We start from the raw sequence: 20,177 nt of genomic DNA on the forward strand, positions 1-20,177 counted from the left end.
CACGGGAGCTCTTGGCCCTTAGGGCCCCTGCCGATATTTTCCCTTTGTTTCTACCAATGTATAAATACACACAGAAAAATCCTCATATTATAAAAGCACGGCTCAATCTATTTTCACAAACTTCACACACCCAGTGGACTAGCATCAAGATAAAGAAATAGAGCAGTTGCTGTGAAGTGTGTAAACCTGGCGATTCGCAGACCTGTACCTCTGGGGATAAAAATATATGTTTATTAAAAAAAAAATAAAAAAAATTAAAAAAAAAAAAAAAGAAATAGAGCAGAGCCAGCCTCTGAGGAGCCCCTGGCTTATCCCTTTCTAGTTCTTCCCAAGGATGACCACGCACACTTCCAACAACACCATAGTTTGGCCCATTTTTTTTTTTAACTTTATATAACTGGAACCATACAGTATGTACATTTGGGGTCTCACTTCTTAGCATTGCGGCTTCATACCATAGCACGGAGCTGTGGTTTGTTCAGTCTCGTTGCTGCATAGTAATTGACCCATCGAGGTATTCTGTAAACATAAAGAAGCTTAATGAATATTGTACAGTTCCCTGTAATCAGCAAGACAAATGAATGAGCGGGCCAGATCTCTTTGCTTTTCCTTAGGATGATAGTAAGTAAGCAGTGTGGTAGCTGGTTATCACATGTCAGTGTGTATAGGAAAAGCTAGGAAAAGGAATGAATTTTTTTTTAGATGTATTTATTTATTTCAGAGACCGAGAGAGAGGGGCTGAGGGAGGGGCAGAAAGAGAGGGACAGACAGTCTTAAGCAGACACCCTGCTGAGCACAGAGCCCAATGCGGGGCTAGATCTCATGACCCTGAGATTAGGACCTGAGCCTGAACCAAGAGTCAGGATGCTTAACTGACTGGGCCACCCAGGTGCCCTGAAAATGAATGAATGATCATACAATGTATACAGCCTTTTCGGTAGACGAAATCTTTCAAAATGGGAATCATAAAGTAAAGTAAAAATAGAAGTCTTTCATGGTAGAAATATCGGGGTCCTTACTGATCGATTAGTCAATTTGCATTCATTCATCAAATGGGCAGTATGCTTGGCATTCAGCCTCGAACTTGGAGTTCTCCTTCCTCCAGTCAGTTGGTTGGGTCTTAGCAGCCAGGGACAAGTGGGTGAAGAGGCAGAACCTTAAACATTATCTTCTCCAGCAGTTTCTAAATTAAATGATGGTAAAGAGTTCCCTGAAACAGTTTTTAAGTGACATTTTTTTTCCTCCTAAGCAAAAAGAAGAAAGAGACACTCTTTCTCTTTAACACGCTGCTCCAAGTAACCACAAGCGATCCCCCAGAATATATCCTCCCAGACTTGTGTGTGCAAATCCATATGTGTATATATTTCTAAAATGGGATTATTTTGTATCTATCTTTTCACAATTTGCATTTTTTAAAAAGAGATTTTACTTTCTAGAGAAGTTCTAGATTCACAGTAACGTGAGGGGGAGAAAGCATAGAGTTTTCACATTCCCCCTGTCCCCACACACCTGCTATGGGCCCTCCTCCCACCCCTTCCCACCCTCCGAACACCCCCCCCCCCCGGCCCGCACCTCCCTACTTCCCTGCCGTGGGAGAGTATGGGGAGGGGTACATTGTTACAACTCATGCACGTGCACTGACACGCCATGCTCACCCAGAGTCTGTGGTTTACATCAAGGCTCCCTGTTGGTGCCCGACATTCTGTGGATTTAAACAGACGTACCCAATTGTGGACCATGGGTTCACAATTATCCTGCCACACAGAGTAGTTTCACTGCCCTAAAAATCCTCTGTGCTCCTGCCTGTTCATCCCTCCCTCCTGCTAACCCTGGGTAACCACTGAACTTTTTACCATCTCCATCGTTTTGCCTTCCAGAATGTCCTATAGTTGGAATCACACAGCAGAGAGCCATTCAAATTATCTTCTTTCACTTAGTGACTTTCACTTTTCATTAACAATATGTTGAGCGTGTTGTTTCCGTGTCAATAAATATTCTTCTAAAGCACTGTTAATTGCTGTCTAATATTTCACTGTGTGCTATATATTAATTTCGCTCCTATTTTCATGGTGTGTATTTTTCCCTGGGTTGTTTGTTTGTTTGTTTGTTTCCTACTAAAAATAGTGTTGCAGAGGACAGCCTTGTGGGTACATCTTTGCACACCGCTTAATTACGTCCTTTGGAGAAACTCCTAGACTTGGGGTTGCTCCTACGAAGTTTTTGCTCATTTCAAGTCTTTTGATATGTGTGGCTAAATTGCCTTCCAGAAAGTTCATACTGATTAATTTTTCTGACCAGAAGAGTATGGGGTCTTTCCCTCATACTCTTGCCAACTTGGAATATTACTGAGATTTTTAAAATCTTCGCTAACTTAATAGAGGAAAAATGATGTTTATTTTAATCTATATTTATCTGGGTATGAAAGTTTTGTGGTTTTCCATAAAGCATACTGGCCATTTGTCTTCTTTTACAAATTGTTTTTTTAATAGTATTTCCCATTTTTTTCTGTTGGGATGAGCATCTTTGTAGTATAGATTTTTTTAAAAGTGTTTCTCTCCTAAAGGTAGTAACTGCTTATAAATGCCCCCTTTTTGGTGTCAAAAAATTTTTATCAATGTGCCCACCTGATGCTCTACTTTTAAAACAACAAGTAAAATGAATGATAACAAGAACTCATATTTATAGAGTTATTATAATATATAGTATAATATAATAGACATATTTATAGAGCTTATTATATGCCAGGCGTTATGCTGTGTAAAGCAGCCTTATGAGACAGGTTCTGTTCTGCTGGACAGATGGGGAAACTAAGGTAGGAGTGGTTCATTTTCTCCAGGTTACATAGCTTGTAAGTGGTTGTTCGGGTATCGTTTGATTAACCAAATGCGTGGTGACATTCGGCTTCCATGAATTCAATAACATTTTAAAATAAATGTATCATTCATTCATCCTAGAAGTATCTCCATACATTTACAAATCTGTTTTATGTGTAAATTAAAGGCATATATTTGCTCTAAGGGCAGTGTTTGCTGGACATATAATTGAACAACTCCCTGTAAGGATTCTGTGCTCTTCCTCCATTACCCCCGTGGTTTACCGTTAAGAACCACGTTGGACCTTTGATTTTTTCAAGAAGGGGAAACCGAGGCTCAGGACAAGGCAGGAAGGAACTTGCACAAGGTCACCTAGAAAGTTTACGGCACAGCCACGACTGAAACCCAGAGCTAGGGATATCCAGCCCAGGTCCCTGTGTGGCTTGGCCCTGCCTTCTAATCTCCAGTCCCTTGGGTATCAGAGGGAAGGACAAGGATGCTGTGCTGGTCCCGGTGTGGACCCGTCACATTCTCAGGGTGCCAGCGGCTAGGGAAACCGAGTGGGCATGGATTCCCAGTCCTCGGGCTACATCGGCTGCCGGGCATTCCAGGACCCTGGCACCCCGCCGAGGGTGAAAACAGAGCTGCTGCTTCCCGAGTTGCCTTCTGCCCCCTCCTCTTGGGTTTGCATCTCATTGCTGGGTTTGCAACATGCCTAATCTCTGCGTGTGCAGACTCAGAGGAGCCAGCTGAGAGGAAGCATTGCCAGCAGCTCGGAGTCCTCCACGAGGCCTGCTGACCACCCCTCCCCCACGCCCCTCGCTGGACGAATAGGTCCAGAGCGGCCCGCAGACATGGCTCCTGGCTCAGGCTTTATGGTGCCCACTGAGATGGACCCAGCGAAGGACACTAGCCCGTGGCGTTCTCTCTCTCTCTCTCTTCCCAGATGGAAGTCCTGCCACATCCCACCCCGCCCCCACAGCCTTTATTACAGACACAGAAAGCAGCTGTAGTGCACATCAGTCATGCAAGTGAGACTCGGTTCTGGTTCCCCCAGGCAGCCGGACTCTTCCAAGAATGAAGAGAACTTAATTGTGCGGCCAATAAATAAATATCAAATACTGTGTACTCTGTAACCCATCGTAGTTCCCTTTTTGCTCTAGCTGCTGGGAGGCTCAGAAGTGAATGGGCGGCTAGATGACTAGCCATCTTATAACAGATGCTTGGTATGATTGGCATCAACCTTTCTCCATGAAATCTCTGTCCCGTTAAGTATTCTGTTTGTGTTACAAATCATCACAATGCTTTTTACGTGATGAAGGTGGGATGTTAGTAAAAAATTAAACATGAAAGAAAATGGCCAGTAGACATCTCTACTTTGAGATAGAAATGCTTTTCTCAGAAGAGATGGTTTTCTGCTGAAGACTCAGAAAAGTGGCTGTACGTCTCTTTTCCTCCTCTCCCTCCCTTCTCTCTCTCACCCTCCATCCTTTATTCTCTTACTCCTGCTTTTCCCTCCTTCCCTTCCCCTTGTTGGGTCCCCCCACCCAACACACATCTTCTTCCTGCTCACCCCTTGCCTCTTCCTCTGGGTGGCGAGTTTAATACTAACATCCTTTACAGATCCGTAGCACTTGGCTCTTCCCAAGGCCTCGCCTCAGCCTTTACCTCATTTATTCCTCATGGGGATTGCCTGGCAATTATGATGATTTCCATTTTACCAGGAAGACACTAAGGCCTGGTGAGTTTAAGTGATGTGCGCATGCTCACAGCATACACTCTTCCTATCAGGTTCAGATCCAGGACTCATGAGTCTAATTCCATCACACTCTCCGCTGAACCTCACTGCCTCTCAAGGCCAGCCTCACCCACCAGGCCACCCACGTTGCCTGGCCAAGATCCCTGATAGCACCCCCAGAGAGAAGAGGATTCAAAACAATAACCTCCCCATCCTTTTGAGATCTCTTTAAGAGCTGAGATTCTCAGTGGGGCCAGCAGGACCTATGGAGGGGGGCAGTGAATTGCGACATGGGCCATCTGGTCAATCATTTAGTAAATATTGAGAATGAGCTATGTGCTAGGCAAGGCTGAGACTAGGGTGCGGCAATAAGGTACCTTAGGTGCCAAATTCAAGGACGCATTCACTTTCAGGTGCCGTTCCTACAAGTGCAGGACCCGGAGAGGCGGTGTCTCCTTAAAGTTTCTGCCCTGGCACGTTGCTTGCCTTTCACTAGTTCTGCCCTGGTACCGGGCACGGTTACAAGTGCTGGCTCTTCAGTAGTCAGTGCCTGCCCTCGTGGAACTTACCATGTATTATGGGAAACAGGTATTAATCAAATAGTCACGCGAACAAAAGACTGTTCTAAGGGTGACAAGTGCCATGCAGAAATGGACATGGGGCTAGAGGTGTTATAGCAGCGGGGGTGGAGGGGGGTGGGGAACAACAGTGAGAGCTGAAGGATCCGTAGGCGTTTTTCAGGTGTGCTCCGAGGAGAGGACACAGCAAGTTCACAGGCACCACAGCAGGGTGGAGGTGGCATGGGGGCAGGGCCCGGGGAGGAGGAGGCGTGTGCTGGTGAAGGATGGAGGGGCCAGAACAGGAGAAATGCAAAATGGTCCCAAGCAGTCTGTTTCTAATAAATTGCCAGAGTCTGCAAATGATTGACTTAAAAAAAACAAATCCAATCCAATGGAGAGAATTCAAAGCCACCCCTTAATGAGGTCACTCATACCTACCTTCCTGATCAGCTTTCTTCCTGGGCAGGTATGCAGATACTGTGCCTAACCCCCTCCAAATTCATCTTCATCCATTTCCATACGGCAATGTCTGTGATAGACTCTAACGCTAGCCACGTTTTGCAGCTGAACAAAGGCCACAGATGGGGTGGCCTAAACAAGATTTATTTCTCACAGTTTCGGAGGTTGGGAAGTCCAAGATCAAGGTGCAAGCCAATTTGGTTCCTGGGGAGAGTTCTCTTCCTGGTTTGCACACTGATGCCTTCTCATCCTCACCTGGGGCATAGAGAAAGCCGGCTCTGGTGTCTCTTCCTTTTGGATTAGGGCTCCACTTTTATGAACTCATTTAATCTTTACCACCTCCTCACAGGTCCTGTCTCCAAATAAAGTCACATTAGGGCTTAGGGCACCAACATAGGGGGTGGGAGAGCACACAAACTTCCAGTCCCTAACACCTGCGGGTTGGGGGGGGGCGCTGGTCACACAGCCAGTCACTGGGATTTGAACATAAACGGTGCCCTTTTGGGAACCTAGGCCTCTAACCACCAGTCTTCACTACCTCGGGATGTATTGTGTGTGAATGCTGCCCCTCCCAGTGAGAAGTGCTCCTCAGGGAAGGAAGCCTTCAGCAATCGTTTACAAATCCTTAGGACCTTGTCCCCGCCTGGCAGCTGGACTTGTGGGCTACCGATCCCACCCCAGGGTGATCCCGGTGATCCTTCTGGAAGAGGCTGGGCTGAGAGTGTGGCATGGAGGTGTACCAGACCTGAAACGTAACGCTTGAATCTGGGGGTTCTCCTGTTTCCAGTTTACTCAGAGCAGGCCCCCAGCTCCAGTCTAGACTCCATCGGAAGGGACTGCGTGACCTTGGGGGAGTCCCTCGACATCTTCCCGCCCTGGGTTCCCGTCTGGTGACCGCAACCCTCCTCCCTGACAGGTGGCTGGGGGCCATTCGGTGGGCCAGGAGGTCGGTGTCCCCCTCCCACAGCCGCAGGCCCAGGTTCCCCACCCCGCACCGCGCAGGTGGGGAAGGGGCGGCGTGCCGCGCGCCCGGCGGTTGGGGGGCAGGCAGGGATCAGTGGTGTGGCCCGGTTCGCCGCAGGCCGCGCCACAGCCACTCCGAGTCCGCTGCGGTCGCAGGGAGGGAGCGCGGGGGGCCGCCCGCGCACGTCGCCAACCGGCTCCCCACGCCAGCCCTCTCCGGGATCGGCACCACCCCCCCCATTCCCCGCGCTCCCGGCCACCCCAGACGCCCGCCGGGCGCCCCCCTCCCCGCCCCGCGGGGGGCTAGGCACTCCCTCCTACCCCCGGGTGGGCCCCCGGCCGCCGCCCCTCCCGGGCGCCCGGTCCCTCCCGCTCCCCGCGCGCCCCCCTCCCGGCCGCCAGCCAACTGCGTGCCCCCGGGGCCGGCAAGAAGCCACATGCCCCCGCAAGGAATGCCGGGCCTGGCGGGCGGGGGGCGGCGCTGGGCAGGGCCGGGCCGGGCAGGGCAGGGAGCTCCCTGCCGGGAAGGTTGGTGAGAGGGAGAGAGCGGCCCGCGCCCTCCCCGGCCCCCCGCGCCGCCCCTGCGCCCAGCCGCGGGACCTCACACTTGCCCCGCCGGACGCGCGGGCGGGACGCCCCGCGGGGCTGCGGGAGCCGGGGCGGGCGGGGGGGCGCGGCGGCCCGGGGGCCGGGGAGGGGCGACTCGGCCCGCCCCGGGCAGCCCCCGCCCCCCTCCGCGCGCCCCCAGGCCCCGCCGGCTCGGAGGAGGGGGCAGGCCGTCGTGTTTCCCCGCACCCCTCCCAGCCGCCGCCGGCTTTGGGGCCCCGGTGGGGAGCAGGGGGCTGATTAGCCGAGGAGCAGGGGTGTGGCCAGCGGGGCCCCGGGTAGTGAGTCACACACGCAGCTCGCCCAGTCCCGGGCCGCGAGCGCGGCCCCAGTCCGAGCCGCGCGCCGCCCTGGCCCGAAGAGTGTCCCCGGGCTTGGCATGAGGATCCCGGGGTGCCGAGGGAGGGGCTGAAGCCCGGCGCGGTGGTGGAGGAGGGCGGTAAGCGGCGGGCTGGGGAGACTCCCCTAGAGAGAGCGGGTGGGGCTTGGAGTCAGGGCTGGCCCTGCCGGCCCGAACCAGGACCCCCAGGCCCGCCTGTACCTGCTCTAAGCTGGCAGAGCGGGCTTGGCCACATTCCCTGGCAGCCCCTGAGTGAGGGGGCTGCGCAGCCCGGTGCGCAGGGGCCAGGTTCCTCTGTCAGTCCGTCTTTGGCCCCAGCTGGACCCGAGTGGGTCCCTCTCCCGGTCCCCCATTGCAGACTTTTGTGCGGAGGCTTCTGTGGAAGTCTCATCCTTTGCCCTTCCTTTGGTCTTGGGGTCCATGCTGTGCTATCCAGTCCTGCCCCCTGGCCTGAGCTGCCCCTCGGCCTCTGACCCCATGGGGCTGGTGGCTCCAGTCTTCCCCAGGACCAGCCCAGGATAGAAATGGCATTTCCTCTTGGCCGGGCTACAGCTGTTTTTGTTGTCTCTGTTCTCAAGCGTTTCCTCTGGGGATGGCAGGGAGGGTAACCAGACTCCACGGGACCCCCGCTTGCCCTCTCTGACACTCACCCTTCTTCCCCTGTCTCTTTGATCCTCTTCCTGTGCTGGTCCCGCCTTCGTGTCCCCAGGACAGAATGACTGACAACATGAAGGAGTGCCTGGCCCAGACCAAGGCGGCTGTGGGGGATATGGTGACTGTGGTGAAGACCGAGGTCTGCTCCCCACTCCGAGACCAGGAGTATGGCCAGCCCTGGTGAGGCCCTGACGTGGGGGCAGGAGAGGGAGAAGTGGGGAATCTCGGGGCTGGGTTGGTTGCACGCCCTGGGAAGAGTTCCCACTCCTGGCCCATAGTCCTTCGCCTGCTCTGGGCAGCTCCTGGGAGCAGATGTGAGCGAGCACAGGCCCTAGAAGACCAAAAGAACCCACATGGTGGCCCTAGAAGGCCTAGGCCCAGGTCTCAGAACACCTACCTTTTCACGATCCCCTGCCCTGAACAGGCTGGCACTCCATCGCCCGCCCCACATCCCCACGTCCCTGTGGCCTCCTGGCCGGGTCCATGGCTTCTCTGCCCACCAGCCTCCCACTCTCTGATGGCTTCTTTGCTTCCTTTACTGGCCCCTGGCCTGGCCAGCTCTAGGAGACCAGACCCCTCACCCATGGAAGTGGAGCCCAAGAAACTGAAGGGGAAGCGTGAGCTCATCATGCCCAAAAGCTTCCAGCAAGTGGACTTCTGGTGTAAGTGGAGCCTGGGGCTGTTCCTGGCTTTCTCCTCCCTTCACCCCTTCACCCTGCTCCCCCACACCCATACCCCATCTCTGCTTAGGGAATTTGCAGCCATAGGACTAATGATAGGCACTTGCCTATGATGTATCAGAGACCGGTCCAGGCTTCCATTAATCCTCACCCTTAACCACTGAAGTGGCCCTTATTGGTCCCATTTTCCAGGTGAGGACCCTGGCTGGGGCTTGGTAGGGGCTGAGAGCCCTGCTTCGGGTCCCACAGCCCTCAGATGCACGTAGTTGCTGTTCCAATGCAGGCCTATCTGCCTCCAGAGCTAGGCTGTGAACTTGAAACAAAGGGAGCTCCTGGCCTCCTCCTCACTGGCAGGCGTGTCTGCCGAGCCCCCAGGGAGGGGAATGGGTTTTTACCACTGAAGACTCAGGGGCCTGTGGCTGGCTGGGGTGGAGCCAGGGCCGGGACTCGTGAGTCCCATGCAGTGTGCTTTCCACTGCCTGATGCCGTCCTCAGGGTGGGCCTCCCTGCAGCCCCTCAGCCTCCGCCGTGGGCGTCCCGCCTCCCCGCACCAACTGAGGCTCTTTCGCTCTTTCCGTCCCTTCAGTCTGCGAGTCCTGCCAGGAGTACTTTGTGGATGAGTGCCCGAACCACGGTCCCCCAGTGTTTGTGTCCGACACGCCAGTGCCCGTGGGCATCCCAGACAGGGCTGCCCTCACCATCCCGCAGGGCATGGAGGTGGTCAAGGAAGCCAGTGGGGAGAATGACGTGCGATGCATAAATGAGGTCATCCCCAAGGGCCACATCTTCGGCCCCTATGAGGGGCAGATCTCCACCCAGGACAAATCAGCTGGCTTCTTCTCCTGGCTGGTGAGTGTCCCCTGGCCCGTGCCGTGGGAGAGGGTGCTAAGGAGCATGGAAGGAAACCAGCAGGGGGAGCCATATGCTGGCCCAGCCTGGCCTGAGAGCTTTCCTGCCATCCGCCCAGGATGTGGGGATGATGGATCTCGCTATCCCCTTGCCCTGGCTGAGTAGGTGTGCCACCCTGGGTGGCTGATGGCCATGCTGAGGGGCCCGTCTGGCTGGGGTCGTCAGTAGAATCGGTGGGGCTCTAGGGAACCCATGGCCGGCCAGCCAGGCGGAACTCAGGGCTATTTCCCCGTGAATGTTCATGTGTGTGTCTGGCGGGCCATTGTGTGGCATTTACAAAGGGTTGACCCAGGCCCTCCTCCACAGGGGTGACTTGGGTCTGGGGGCTGTGGGAATGCAGAGCATGACATTCAGCCCAAAAAGCAGTGATGCTGGGTGCTGGGCTGGGTACTGGAGGAAGTCGCCCCTGCCCTCAGGGAGGGGACAGTCTGGTGGGGAGAACAGATACTGGACAGGTACGTGCACACATGATCATTGCTAGGGAAGGGGGAAGACGGGACACTCTCGGAGCAGAGGGAGACGGTAGTATTCGTGGTGCTCGGGGATCTGGGGCCTGGAGCCCAAGTTCGTTCTGTCAGCCAGCTTTGCTGGCGTTTTACTATCAAACGTGACTTTGGACGAGTCGTTTAACTTCTCTGTGCCTGTGTTCTATAACAGAATAACAGAATAATTATAATTGATGGTGGAGAGGAAATAGGTCAATACTATGAAGTTTTTAGAGCCATGCCTGCCTTCGGGAAGCATGCAGTGAGTATCAGCTATTATTATCGTTGTCGTTGGCCTCCTTGAGGGGTTTGGGCAGGATTTCCTTCAGCTTGAGACTTGAGGACTGAGTAGCAGTCAGGGGACGGGAGATGGAAGAATGCTGTAGGCACAAAAGCAGCTGAGTGAGGGAAGCTCCCAGCAGGTCCGGTGTGGTGTTAGCAATGAACTCAAGAGTCAGTGTGGTGAGAAATCAGCAGAGAAGGAGGCAGGGGCAGATCACACTACATTTCCTGAGTCTGGGTAAGTGTGTGCTTCTACTGTGGGCTGGGGGAAAACACTGAAGCAGGCCAGGCAGAGGCCTTGCAGAATGGGCAGGGTAGGTAGCAGAATGGAGAACCGGGATGGGCAGGCAAAGATGCTGGTTTCAGCTTGGGTGCTGGGGGCAGGCACATTCGCGAGAGGTTCAGGAAGGAGAATCTCCGAGATTTATTAACGGATGGGATGTGGAGGTGAGGAACAGGGTTTGTAATGATCTGAAGAGGAAGGATTATTAGGGATGACTCTTGACTCTCGGGAGTCAAGCTTGAACAGAGAGGGAAGAAGGCAGAGCCAGTAGAGAAAGTCAGGCTAAGGGAGTAGGAAGATCACTCATTTAGTCATTAATTAAACCCTTCTTGTGGGGCTCCTCTGTGCTAGGCATTGAACTGGCCTTGGGGATATAGTGATGGGCCAGATCAGACATCAGTCCTGCCCTCACAGGGCTTCTTATGGGGAAGCTAGAATGAATCAAACAATAAGATAAATAAATGTAAAATCATGATTCAGGAGATGAAGAGACAGTGAGGCTAGGAGAGAAGGGAACAACTGGAGGAATGGATGTGACCAGAGGTCGGGGAAGGTTTCCTGATAGTGGAGCTGTGAGAGAATGCCCACCAGATGGACAGAACAGCATGTGCAAAGGCCCTGTGGCAGGAAAGAGTGGCACATTTGCATGATTAGAAGAAAGTCATTGTACCCAGAGTGCAGCTTCATACCTGGAGTGCAGCCCCTGGAGTACCAGGGGCCGGGAGGGGGAGAGAGAAACTTGGAAGTCTAGGGCCCAGTAGACCAAACAGGGACTTCTGCTCTTTAAGAACAATAAAAAGTTTTGTTTATGTTTTGAAAGGGTGACTTTGGGTGCAGCCTGGAGAACAGATCAGGGGTGGGGGCATTGGTGGAGAATGGATGCCCACGTCCCACTTAGAGGGCTACATTCGTTCTCTACTTTGGTAATAGTGGAGGCTTGAGCGAGAGTGGAGTGACGACATGGAGAAAGGTGAACTGGTTTGTGACCCGGTTCAGGGATGAGTGAGATTGACTGGCAAACAGATGAATTGGCCTAAGTAAGGGAGAGGGAATTGGCCGGAACAAGTCCTTCAGTGTTCTGCTCTCAGTAGGTCAGGAAGGGGACTCTTAGAAGTGGAATGCAGGGCAGGGCCTGGGCGGAGGGCGAGATCCCCTTTCTGGTTTTGGACTCGCAGAGTTTGGAGTGACGGCAAGGTCCCCAGTGGCCCTGTCAACTAGGCAGTTAGCTACGTGTGTGTGGAGCTGGGAGAGGAGGTTTGCAGATGTCAGTTCCTGAGTCACCGGATGTAGGTGTCGGTAGGGCTGAGGGTACTGAGGGCAGCCCCCAGGGAGAACAGGTTAACGAGAGGTGGAGAGGGCCTAGGGCTAGTGGTCCAGGAGGGGAACGTGATCCTGCAAGGGAGATAGGAATTGCAGCCTGAGAGGTGGGAAGGCCAGAAGGGCCAATAAGAGAAGGGCTCAGAAGTGTCCACTGGATTTAGTGCCAGAGAAGTCACCAGCGACCTTGGCAAGAACTACTCGGTCAGACAGTGGTTCTTGACCTGGGGGAGTTGGTGCCCCCCACGCCCTGCCCACCCCAGACATTTGGTAACATCTGAAGACATTTTTGGCCATCATAACTTGGGATGGGGATATGCTACTGGCATCTGGAAGGCAGAGACCGGGGATGCTGCTAAATCTTTCACAGTGCATGGGACAGCCTCGTCCCACGAAGAATGATCTGGTCTCGGTAGCCAATGGTGCTGTGGTGAAGCCCTTTGAGAGAGCGGCAAGGTGGGAACACTGTTAGAACCCAGGCGACCAGTAGACTCTCTTCTCGGAAGCTGGAACAGCGGTGAGATCAGTGCAGGAGAGACGGGAGCTGGGAGCAGATGACTGCAAGCAGACCCGGGGGCAGAGAGCTTTGTTCAGAGAAAGACAGTAACATCCTTGAAAAACCTGGTGGGGGACTGTCCTCCTGGAGAGCTGGTTGACTCCAGAGGAGCGATGAGGTAGGGTGGACAAGCTCTTCTATGACCAAGAAGGTTCAGATGGAGACATTGCCTATGGAAGGGAGACAGGTCAACAGTTTTGCTGTCGCTAGAGGGATATCCTAGAGACTCGGAGCGATTAGAGGGAGGGGAGTGTAGTAGGCCTAATCATGGCTTCTCTGAGGATGGCCGTGTCCTGACCCCTGGATCCCTGCCTATGTCCTCGTAGATGGCCAAAGGGACTCTCCGGAGGGTATTACATTAAGGCTTTTGAGATGGGGAGATTATCTTGGATTATGGAGGTGGGCCCCATGGAATTACAAGTATTCTTATAAGACAGAGACAAGAGAATCAGACTCAGAAAAGATGGGAAGATGTTATCCCGCTGGCCTTGAAGATAGAAGAAGGAGCCAGGAACCAAGGAATGCAGGTTCCCTTTAGAAAAGGCAAGGAAGTAGAATCTTCCCTTAAACCTCCAGAAGGAACTCAGCCCTGCCAACACCTTGATTTTTAGGCCTTCCAACCTCTGGAACTGTGAGGTAATAAACGGGCAGTGTTTGAAGCTACGGTGTTGTGGCAGTTTGTTAAGAAGGGATAGGAGGTGAATGCAGTGGGCTTGCGTGTCTAGGGTTGGGGGGACGTCTGTCGACACATGCAGAGAGCGGGAGATTGCTGGCCTGAGCCAGGGGAGTGGCGAAGGTGAGTTCAGGCGCAGTGAGTGAGCTGCAGGTGCCCATGGCTAGGAGACGCCCAGGTGGCCGGTCCAAGGACAGGTCCGCGCATGCGGGTCAGCTGAGGACAGGGGCCTGGGCGGAGGGCACACGAAGCACCTGCCTGGGTGCAGCTGAGGCCCCTGGAAAGGATGGGCTGTGGTTTCCTGGCGGCAGAGAAGCAGGGGGTGCTGAAAGCCACTGGGCTTGCGCAGGGCACGGGGCTCTGTATCCTGGCTACAGGCAGTTTCGAGATGGAAGCCACGCTGCTGGGGATGGAGATATGAGTGGGAGGGGAGGAGAGAGCCAGCAAGGCTGGCTGGCTTGTTTTCAAAGTCTGGCTGCTCGAAAGCAAGGATTCTAGGCTAGCTGGGTGCTACATTACTCCTCTGACAGCCCCACAGGCGAAGGTTGCTGGCCTTCTGGTTCTGAGGATGGAGCCCAGGACTAAAGAGGTTAAGCATGTGACCCCAACTCCCAAGGCTGACACACGGTAGACTGTGGCTTCTCACAAAGATAGCGCCTTTCCACAGTGCCAGGCTTTCAGGATGGGAGGCGAGGAGCTCTATTCCCAACCAGGTACCATGGAGGCAGAGTGTCGCCGGTGGTTGTAGTCCTTATAGAATGGTGTGGGGCCAGGGAGTAGGGGAGTGGCTTTTGACTGGGCAGACTGGAGATGGGTCTTGAAGGATGGGTAGAGGTTCAGCAGAGGCAAAAATCTAGGGTTTTGCTCCTTCCCCCGCCCACAAGAACCTACACCTTGGGACAGCCCAGCTGGGCAAGCAGCCTTCCCCGGTTTGTAACATGGGGCTGCGGTCTGGAGGAAAGGAAGAGGAGGAACCCCTGGAGTGTGCAACCTGGTGGTAGACCAGCTCTACCAGTGGAGAGTGGGCATGGCCTGCAGTTCAGAGCCCAGGGGGTGGGCAGCCCTGTTGCCCTGCTAGAGGTTCCTTCCTAGGGCCTTGGGGCTGCTGTGAGCTGTGACATGGGGATGGGTGCAGGGTAGGGAGTGGCCAGAGGCCACAGGGCCATGTGGAGTCTCTGACCTTTGTGATCCAGAGAGGTGAGAGGCTCTGAGAGAACAGATAGGCAAGATGGCTCAAGAAAGCAGAGCCCTGTGTATGTGTGTGCGCGCGCGTGCGTGCGCGTGCGGGTCCTCAGTCAGGCTTTGAGTTGGGGAAAAGCAGGAATGAGGAACAGCTCTGCCCGTTCAGTTGCTGCGTTGGTTGAACGGAAGGGGGTGGGGAAAGTTGGGATGAACGACTGATTTTGGACCGGGATATGGAAGCATGGTATCTCAGATAAACTGCATTCATTGGTCAGATGCTGTCTCACAGCCGTTCTCGATGTCTTTCTTGACCTTCTGCCTGCCTTCTAAAGCTCTGGCCTTCATCCAGCACACTTCCTTCCACGGGGCCTCAGTGTGCACACTCTACTGCAGTGGAAATAGCGGCAGAGCTAAGGAGAAGCGTGCCTGTTCCCACTTCTTGAGCACTTGCGAAGCTTCTGGGTCTGTGCTCAGCACTTGACAGCATGATCTCATTTGATCCTAACGATGCCCCCGGGAAGTGATATTATTCTACCCATTGTACTGCTGGGAAAACTGAGGCCTGGAGAGGGAAGTCAGTCTGCCCAAAACTAAGCATCTGATGAGTAGCAGAGCTGGGGTTCTAACCTAGTAGTCTTGACTCCAGAACCTGCCCTCTCTTCTGCCTCCTGGGCCTTCTCCGCCTGCCTTCCTTATCTCGCCTCTTCCTCCCTGTTGGCCTCGCCTGACTTTATTCTACTCATCCTTCCCGCCCAGTACTCGTTCCTTCTCTGTCTCCCCTCTGCCCAGAGGAAACCTGGTCCCACAGGCCAGGGCCTGTCTCTAGATGAGCTCGGTGGCCATGTCTGTTTCGCATCTCTTCATGTCCTGGCCTCCTCTGCCAGAGTTCTGCCCGGACCTCTGGCTGCTTAGAAAAGAAATGCCCCCTTCCTCTGCCTTCTCATCTCATTGGAAATGATAAACCCCAGAAGTTCTTGCTGGGCCTGCCAGGCCGCCCTCGGCCAGCGGCGGCCAGCGACCATGCTGCAGACCTGGGGTGTTTGGGAGTGCGGGCAGCCGTGTGGTTTGGAAGCAGGAGGAGGAAAGAGGAGGCCAGCACAGGGTGTCTATTTACATTTCTTGCTTAGACTCCATCTTGTTCCAGAAGGGATTTAGGGTAGCTTAGCAGGACACATAAAGTAGAACATCATAGCATATTAAAATTGGGAGTGACAGAAGAAAGAAAAGCAAGAACAGAGACCCTAAGCACCAGGCAGGAATGAGGCTAAAAATGCAGACCAGAACGACCCTTGTATGCTCTTTTAGCTCTAGGAGGTCCCAAGCCGGCAGCCACTGGGGAAAAGGGAAGCCTGGTCAGCTACCAGCACCTTCTGTCCATCTCGTGAAAAGTCCCCAGTTAGCTCCTGGGGAGGTCTTCCCTTCTGGGTACTGATACTGGACGGGAGATTTCCCGGGGGTCCTTATAATGAGGACACTGTGTGGGAGCCTTCCTCACCTGCTGTCGGTCAGCCCCTCTGCTTGCTAGCTCCTACTATTCCTGGGGGAAACCGAGGTGAAATGGTATTTCCCAGTGTTCTCCATTTCAAGTTCCATTGTAAAATGTGCAGAAGCTCATGACACAGCATCCAGAACAGAGTCTGAAAACCCCCGAGTGACTGGGATAGAGGGACATAGAAGCCGACAGTAGCAATGCCGCGAGATGTCAGTGGGAGCACGCAGGTGTCACCGAGTTTGGGAGAGCTCTGAGAAGGCAAGAATAAGGGGTTTGTCCAGGAAGAAAAGAAGGAACACCTGAGACAGGTGGACGTGTGTGTGGGTGTATGTGTATGAGCAGGTACTTCCCATGCTTGTCTGCTCATTTTTTATTAACTCTTTATTTTGCAATTTTCAGACTGCATGAAAAAGTTACAAGGGTAATATAATAAACACCCACATACCCTGCACCTAATTCACTCATTGCTAACATTTTGTAAGAGTTGCTTGAATCTCTCCTATATATACCGACAGGCGTGTGCGTGCGCATGCATGCGCATGCTCCTTTGTGTTTTGTTTCTTTTTGTTTTTGTGTTCTGAACTGCTTGAGAGATGGTCATAGACATCAGGCTTTATGGGCCACGTGCTCTCCATCACTGCTATGCAACTCTGCAGTCGTGGGGCGAAAGCAGCCAGAGACAGTAGGTGAATGAACGAGCGTGGCTGTGTTCCTATAAAACTTTATTTGTGAACGCCAGATGTGAACATCCTATAACTTCAAATGCAACTCACATCTCCTCTACGTTTCACACATAAAACCATATAAATGAAATTAATATAAAAAAACTTTTTTGTAATCATTAAGAACTGCAAGCACCATGCTTCACTCCCAGTTGTACAAAAGCAGACAGGGGGCTAGTTTGCTGACTGCTGTCCTCTGTCCCCACGATAGAATTATTATATGCAGGAAACTTAACCGTGGTTACGGTACTGTCTCAACTGGAGACCATAGTCCCATCGTGCCTGTGGCCCTGGGGAAGTGGCCTTTATAGTCTTTCCCCCATCCAGGACCCACTCAAGCATCCCATGCCGCATTTAATGGTCACGTCTCATTAGTCTCCTTCATTCTAGAAGAGTTCCCCTGCGTCGTTTTTTAGTTTAGTTTAGTTTTGTTTTCTCTCTCTCTCTCTCAGGATATTGCTATCTTGGGGAAGTCCTGGGCAGTGGTTTGCAGAACGTTGCCCGGTTTAGGTTTGCCTGATAGTTTCCTCATGATCGATGCAGATTGTAGCTTTTTGGCACGGAGGGTGTTGTGTCTTTCTCCCTGTAGATAGCAGGAGGCACTGTGAGGTCAGTTTGTCTTACCTTTTACCCAGTCGTTTTAGCAACTGTTGATGATTCTTACCCGCATCATCAATTATGATTCATGGCTTGAAATGATTTACATTCTACATTTACTACGGGACATCCTTCTGTTTAAAAAAAAAAAAAAATTGCTCAACTTTCTCCTCCACCTCATCCCTCTTATTTAAAGTTATTTTTAGCATCAGGATGGACTCTTGAATCCTTTTTTTTCTTCCGTGTGTTCTAGTCCATTCCTGTCATTACTCATTCTGATGTTTAAATTGCCCTAGATTTGGCCAGCGGGAGCCCATTCAGACTGGCTCCTTGTCCTTATTTTCATACTTCCCTTACTTTCTGGAGCAACAAGATGTCCTGGCCATCTCTCCCAGGAGTCCTAATTTGTTTTAGTGGAAATGGCATGCAGAACACCAGATCCCTAGGCACTAAGTGTGTGCATGGCCACTGGGGTCTCCTGGCTTTTTTTTTTTTTTTTTTAAGATTTTATTTATTTATTTGGCAGACAGAGATCACAAGTAGGCAGAGAGGCAGGCAGAGAGAGAGGGGGAAGCAGGCTCCCTGCTGAGCAGAGAGCCCAATGCGGGGCTCCATCCCCAGGACCCTGGGATCATGACCTGAGGCTAAGGCAGAAGCTTTAACCCACTGAGCCACCCAGGTGCCCCTCTCCTGGCTTTTAGGCCTGAACTAGGTGTCGAGGGATGAGTTGCAGTGAGTGGCTGATGGCGTAGGGGACTGAGGGAACAGGGACGTGAGCAGCAGGGGACACGGGACACACTGAGGGATGAAAGGTGATAAGGGATAGTGAAAGTACAGAGTGTGCTTAGAAGGAAGAGTGGAAGATGATGCTAGAAAAAAGTTGCTTTTCTCGTATTCTAACATGCAAGGGATCCTTAAAACACTATCAATTCAGGGGCGCCTGGGTGGCTCAGTGGGTTAAGCCACTGCCTTCGGCTCAGGTCATGATCTCAGGGTCCTGGGATCGAGTCCCGCATCGGGCTCTCTGCTCAGGAGGGAGCCTGCTTCCCTCTCTCTCTCTCTCTGCCTGCTTTTCCGTCTACTTGTGAGCTCTCTCAGTCAAATAAATAAATAAAATCTTAAAAAAAAAAAAACACTATCAATTCAATATCAGCTCTTCCAGGAATAAAAAAGTATGTACCCGAGTCTTAAGATTCCACTTAAGATCATAAGCATTAAATGGACTTGTCTCATATAACTATTTGACAAATGCTGGTCGTTTATGAATCACAAACCGAACCAAAGATTCCCCACAAATATGTACTATGTTGGTGAACCCATTTTGGCTAGAACTGTCTGTTACTCTCCTAATCTATTATTCTGGAATAAAAGAGCGAGAAAAACTATTCTGAGCTGGCACAGTATGTCCAGTGTAAAGGAGCTCCTAACTTGACCTTCACCATGCCTCATCTTCTCAGCACTTCTGCTGTGGTGGTTTTCTCACCTGGTTCGTATTGAGGTGACTTTTTAAATATAGGAATAACTATGGTCACTGTGCTGTCTGTTACATGGCCAGGGCTTATTTATTTCACTTTGACCATCTTCACTCCCCTACCCCCCACCCTCCGCCTCTGGCAACTGCCAATCTGTTCTCCATATCTAGGAGTTCGGGTTTTGATGTTTTTCTTTTTTAGATTCCTCATATAGGTGAGATCACCTGGTGTTTGCCTGTGTCTGACTCGTTTCGCTCAGCATCATACATGGAAGTCCATCCGTGTCGTTGCAAATGGCAAGATTTCATTCTTTTTCATGGATGAATGACACTCCATTTTAGATCTCTACCACACCTTCCCCGTCCCTTTATCTGCCGAGGGATACCTGGGTTGTCCCCGTGTCTTGGCCGTAGTAAGCAATGCTGCAGGGAAGACGGGAGGGCACAAAACTTTTCACATTAAGTGTTTCTGTTTCTAAGAAAGAAATTGCTGGATCACGTGGTAGTTCTATTTTTAAGTGTTTGAGGAACCTCTGCACTCTTTTCCGTGGTGGCTGTGTCCGTGTACGTTCCCAAAGCCGCGCTCAGGAGTTCCCTTCTCTCCACATCCTGGCCAGCGCTTGATCTCCCTTGTCACCTTGATGCTAACCGTTCTAACAGGCCTGCAGGGGTAGCTCTTTGTGGTTTTGATCTGCATTTCCGTCCTGACCAGAGAACTTCAGCACCTTTTCCTGTATCTGTTGGTCAGGTGACTTTTAATGTAGCGGGGGGTGGGTGTTGGTGGTGTCCCAATGTTACATTAATCTTAGGTTAACGTAATTTGAAAAGGTATGAACATAGATCTAGATGAAACAACATTTCTTCTCTCTCTCTCTCTCTTTTTAAAATAAGATTTTATTTATTTATTAGAGAGAGAGAGAGAGGACAAGTAGGTAGAGCGGTAGGCAGAGGGAAAGGGAGAAGTAGGCCCTCCACTGAGCAGGGAGCCCGATATGGGGCTCAATCCCAGGACCTTAAGATCACGACCTGAGCTGAAGGCAGCCACCCAACCGACTGAGCCAACCAGTCGCCCCCATTTCTTCTAACTCTTAAACAGCTACAACTACCCAAGACAGACTTACAAATATAAAATGAACAGAACGATACCAACCAACATAATTCAATCGAAGGAAATCAGTGTAGTGTGTCAGATGGTGTTTTCCTGGAACAAAACTCCCATTTATCGGGTGACCCCCTCATTTTCTTCGTTTGTCTCTAAAACACTGGGGAATCTTTTAGTGCACCTGCCTCAATGGTTCCTAACCTATTCTTTGCCAGAATGGGTCTCATGTTTCTTAAGTTTGCATTTACTCTTCTTTCGCTAGCTCGCGGCAGACAGCAGTAAATACTGTCGTC

At 52.1% G+C, this 20,177-nt stretch overlaps 1 protein-coding gene across 8 annotated transcripts in view; it reads left to right on the top strand.

Annotated features, from left to right (window-relative positions):
* PRDM11 (PR/SET domain 11) overlaps positions 1-20,177 on the top strand; it is an 85,155-nt gene that overhangs the window by 23,770 nt on the left and 41,208 nt on the right. For 4 of the 8 annotated variants that reach the window (XM_047691739.1, XM_047691736.1, XM_047691741.1 and 1 more), the window contains exons 2-4: positions 8,189-8,313; positions 8,692-8,795; positions 9,400-9,662. In XM_047691739.1, the coding sequence (XP_047547695.1) occupies positions 8,195-8,313; positions 8,692-8,795; positions 9,400-9,662 (486 nt within the window). In that variant the 5' untranslated portion in view covers positions 8,189-8,194. Of the gene's footprint in view, positions 1-7,036; positions 7,062-7,088; positions 7,579-8,188; positions 8,314-8,691; positions 8,796-9,399; positions 9,663-10,392; positions 10,470-20,177 lie in introns of those variants that run through there. The other 4 variants (XM_047691738.1, XM_047691737.1, XM_047691742.1 and 1 more) reach the window with 4 other exon arrangements.

Source organism: Lutra lutra, chromosome 10 (assembly GCF_902655055.1).
Source record: "Lutra lutra chromosome 10, mLutLut1.2, whole genome shotgun sequence".
Taxonomy (NCBI): Eukaryota; Metazoa; Chordata; class Mammalia; order Carnivora; family Mustelidae; genus Lutra; species Lutra lutra.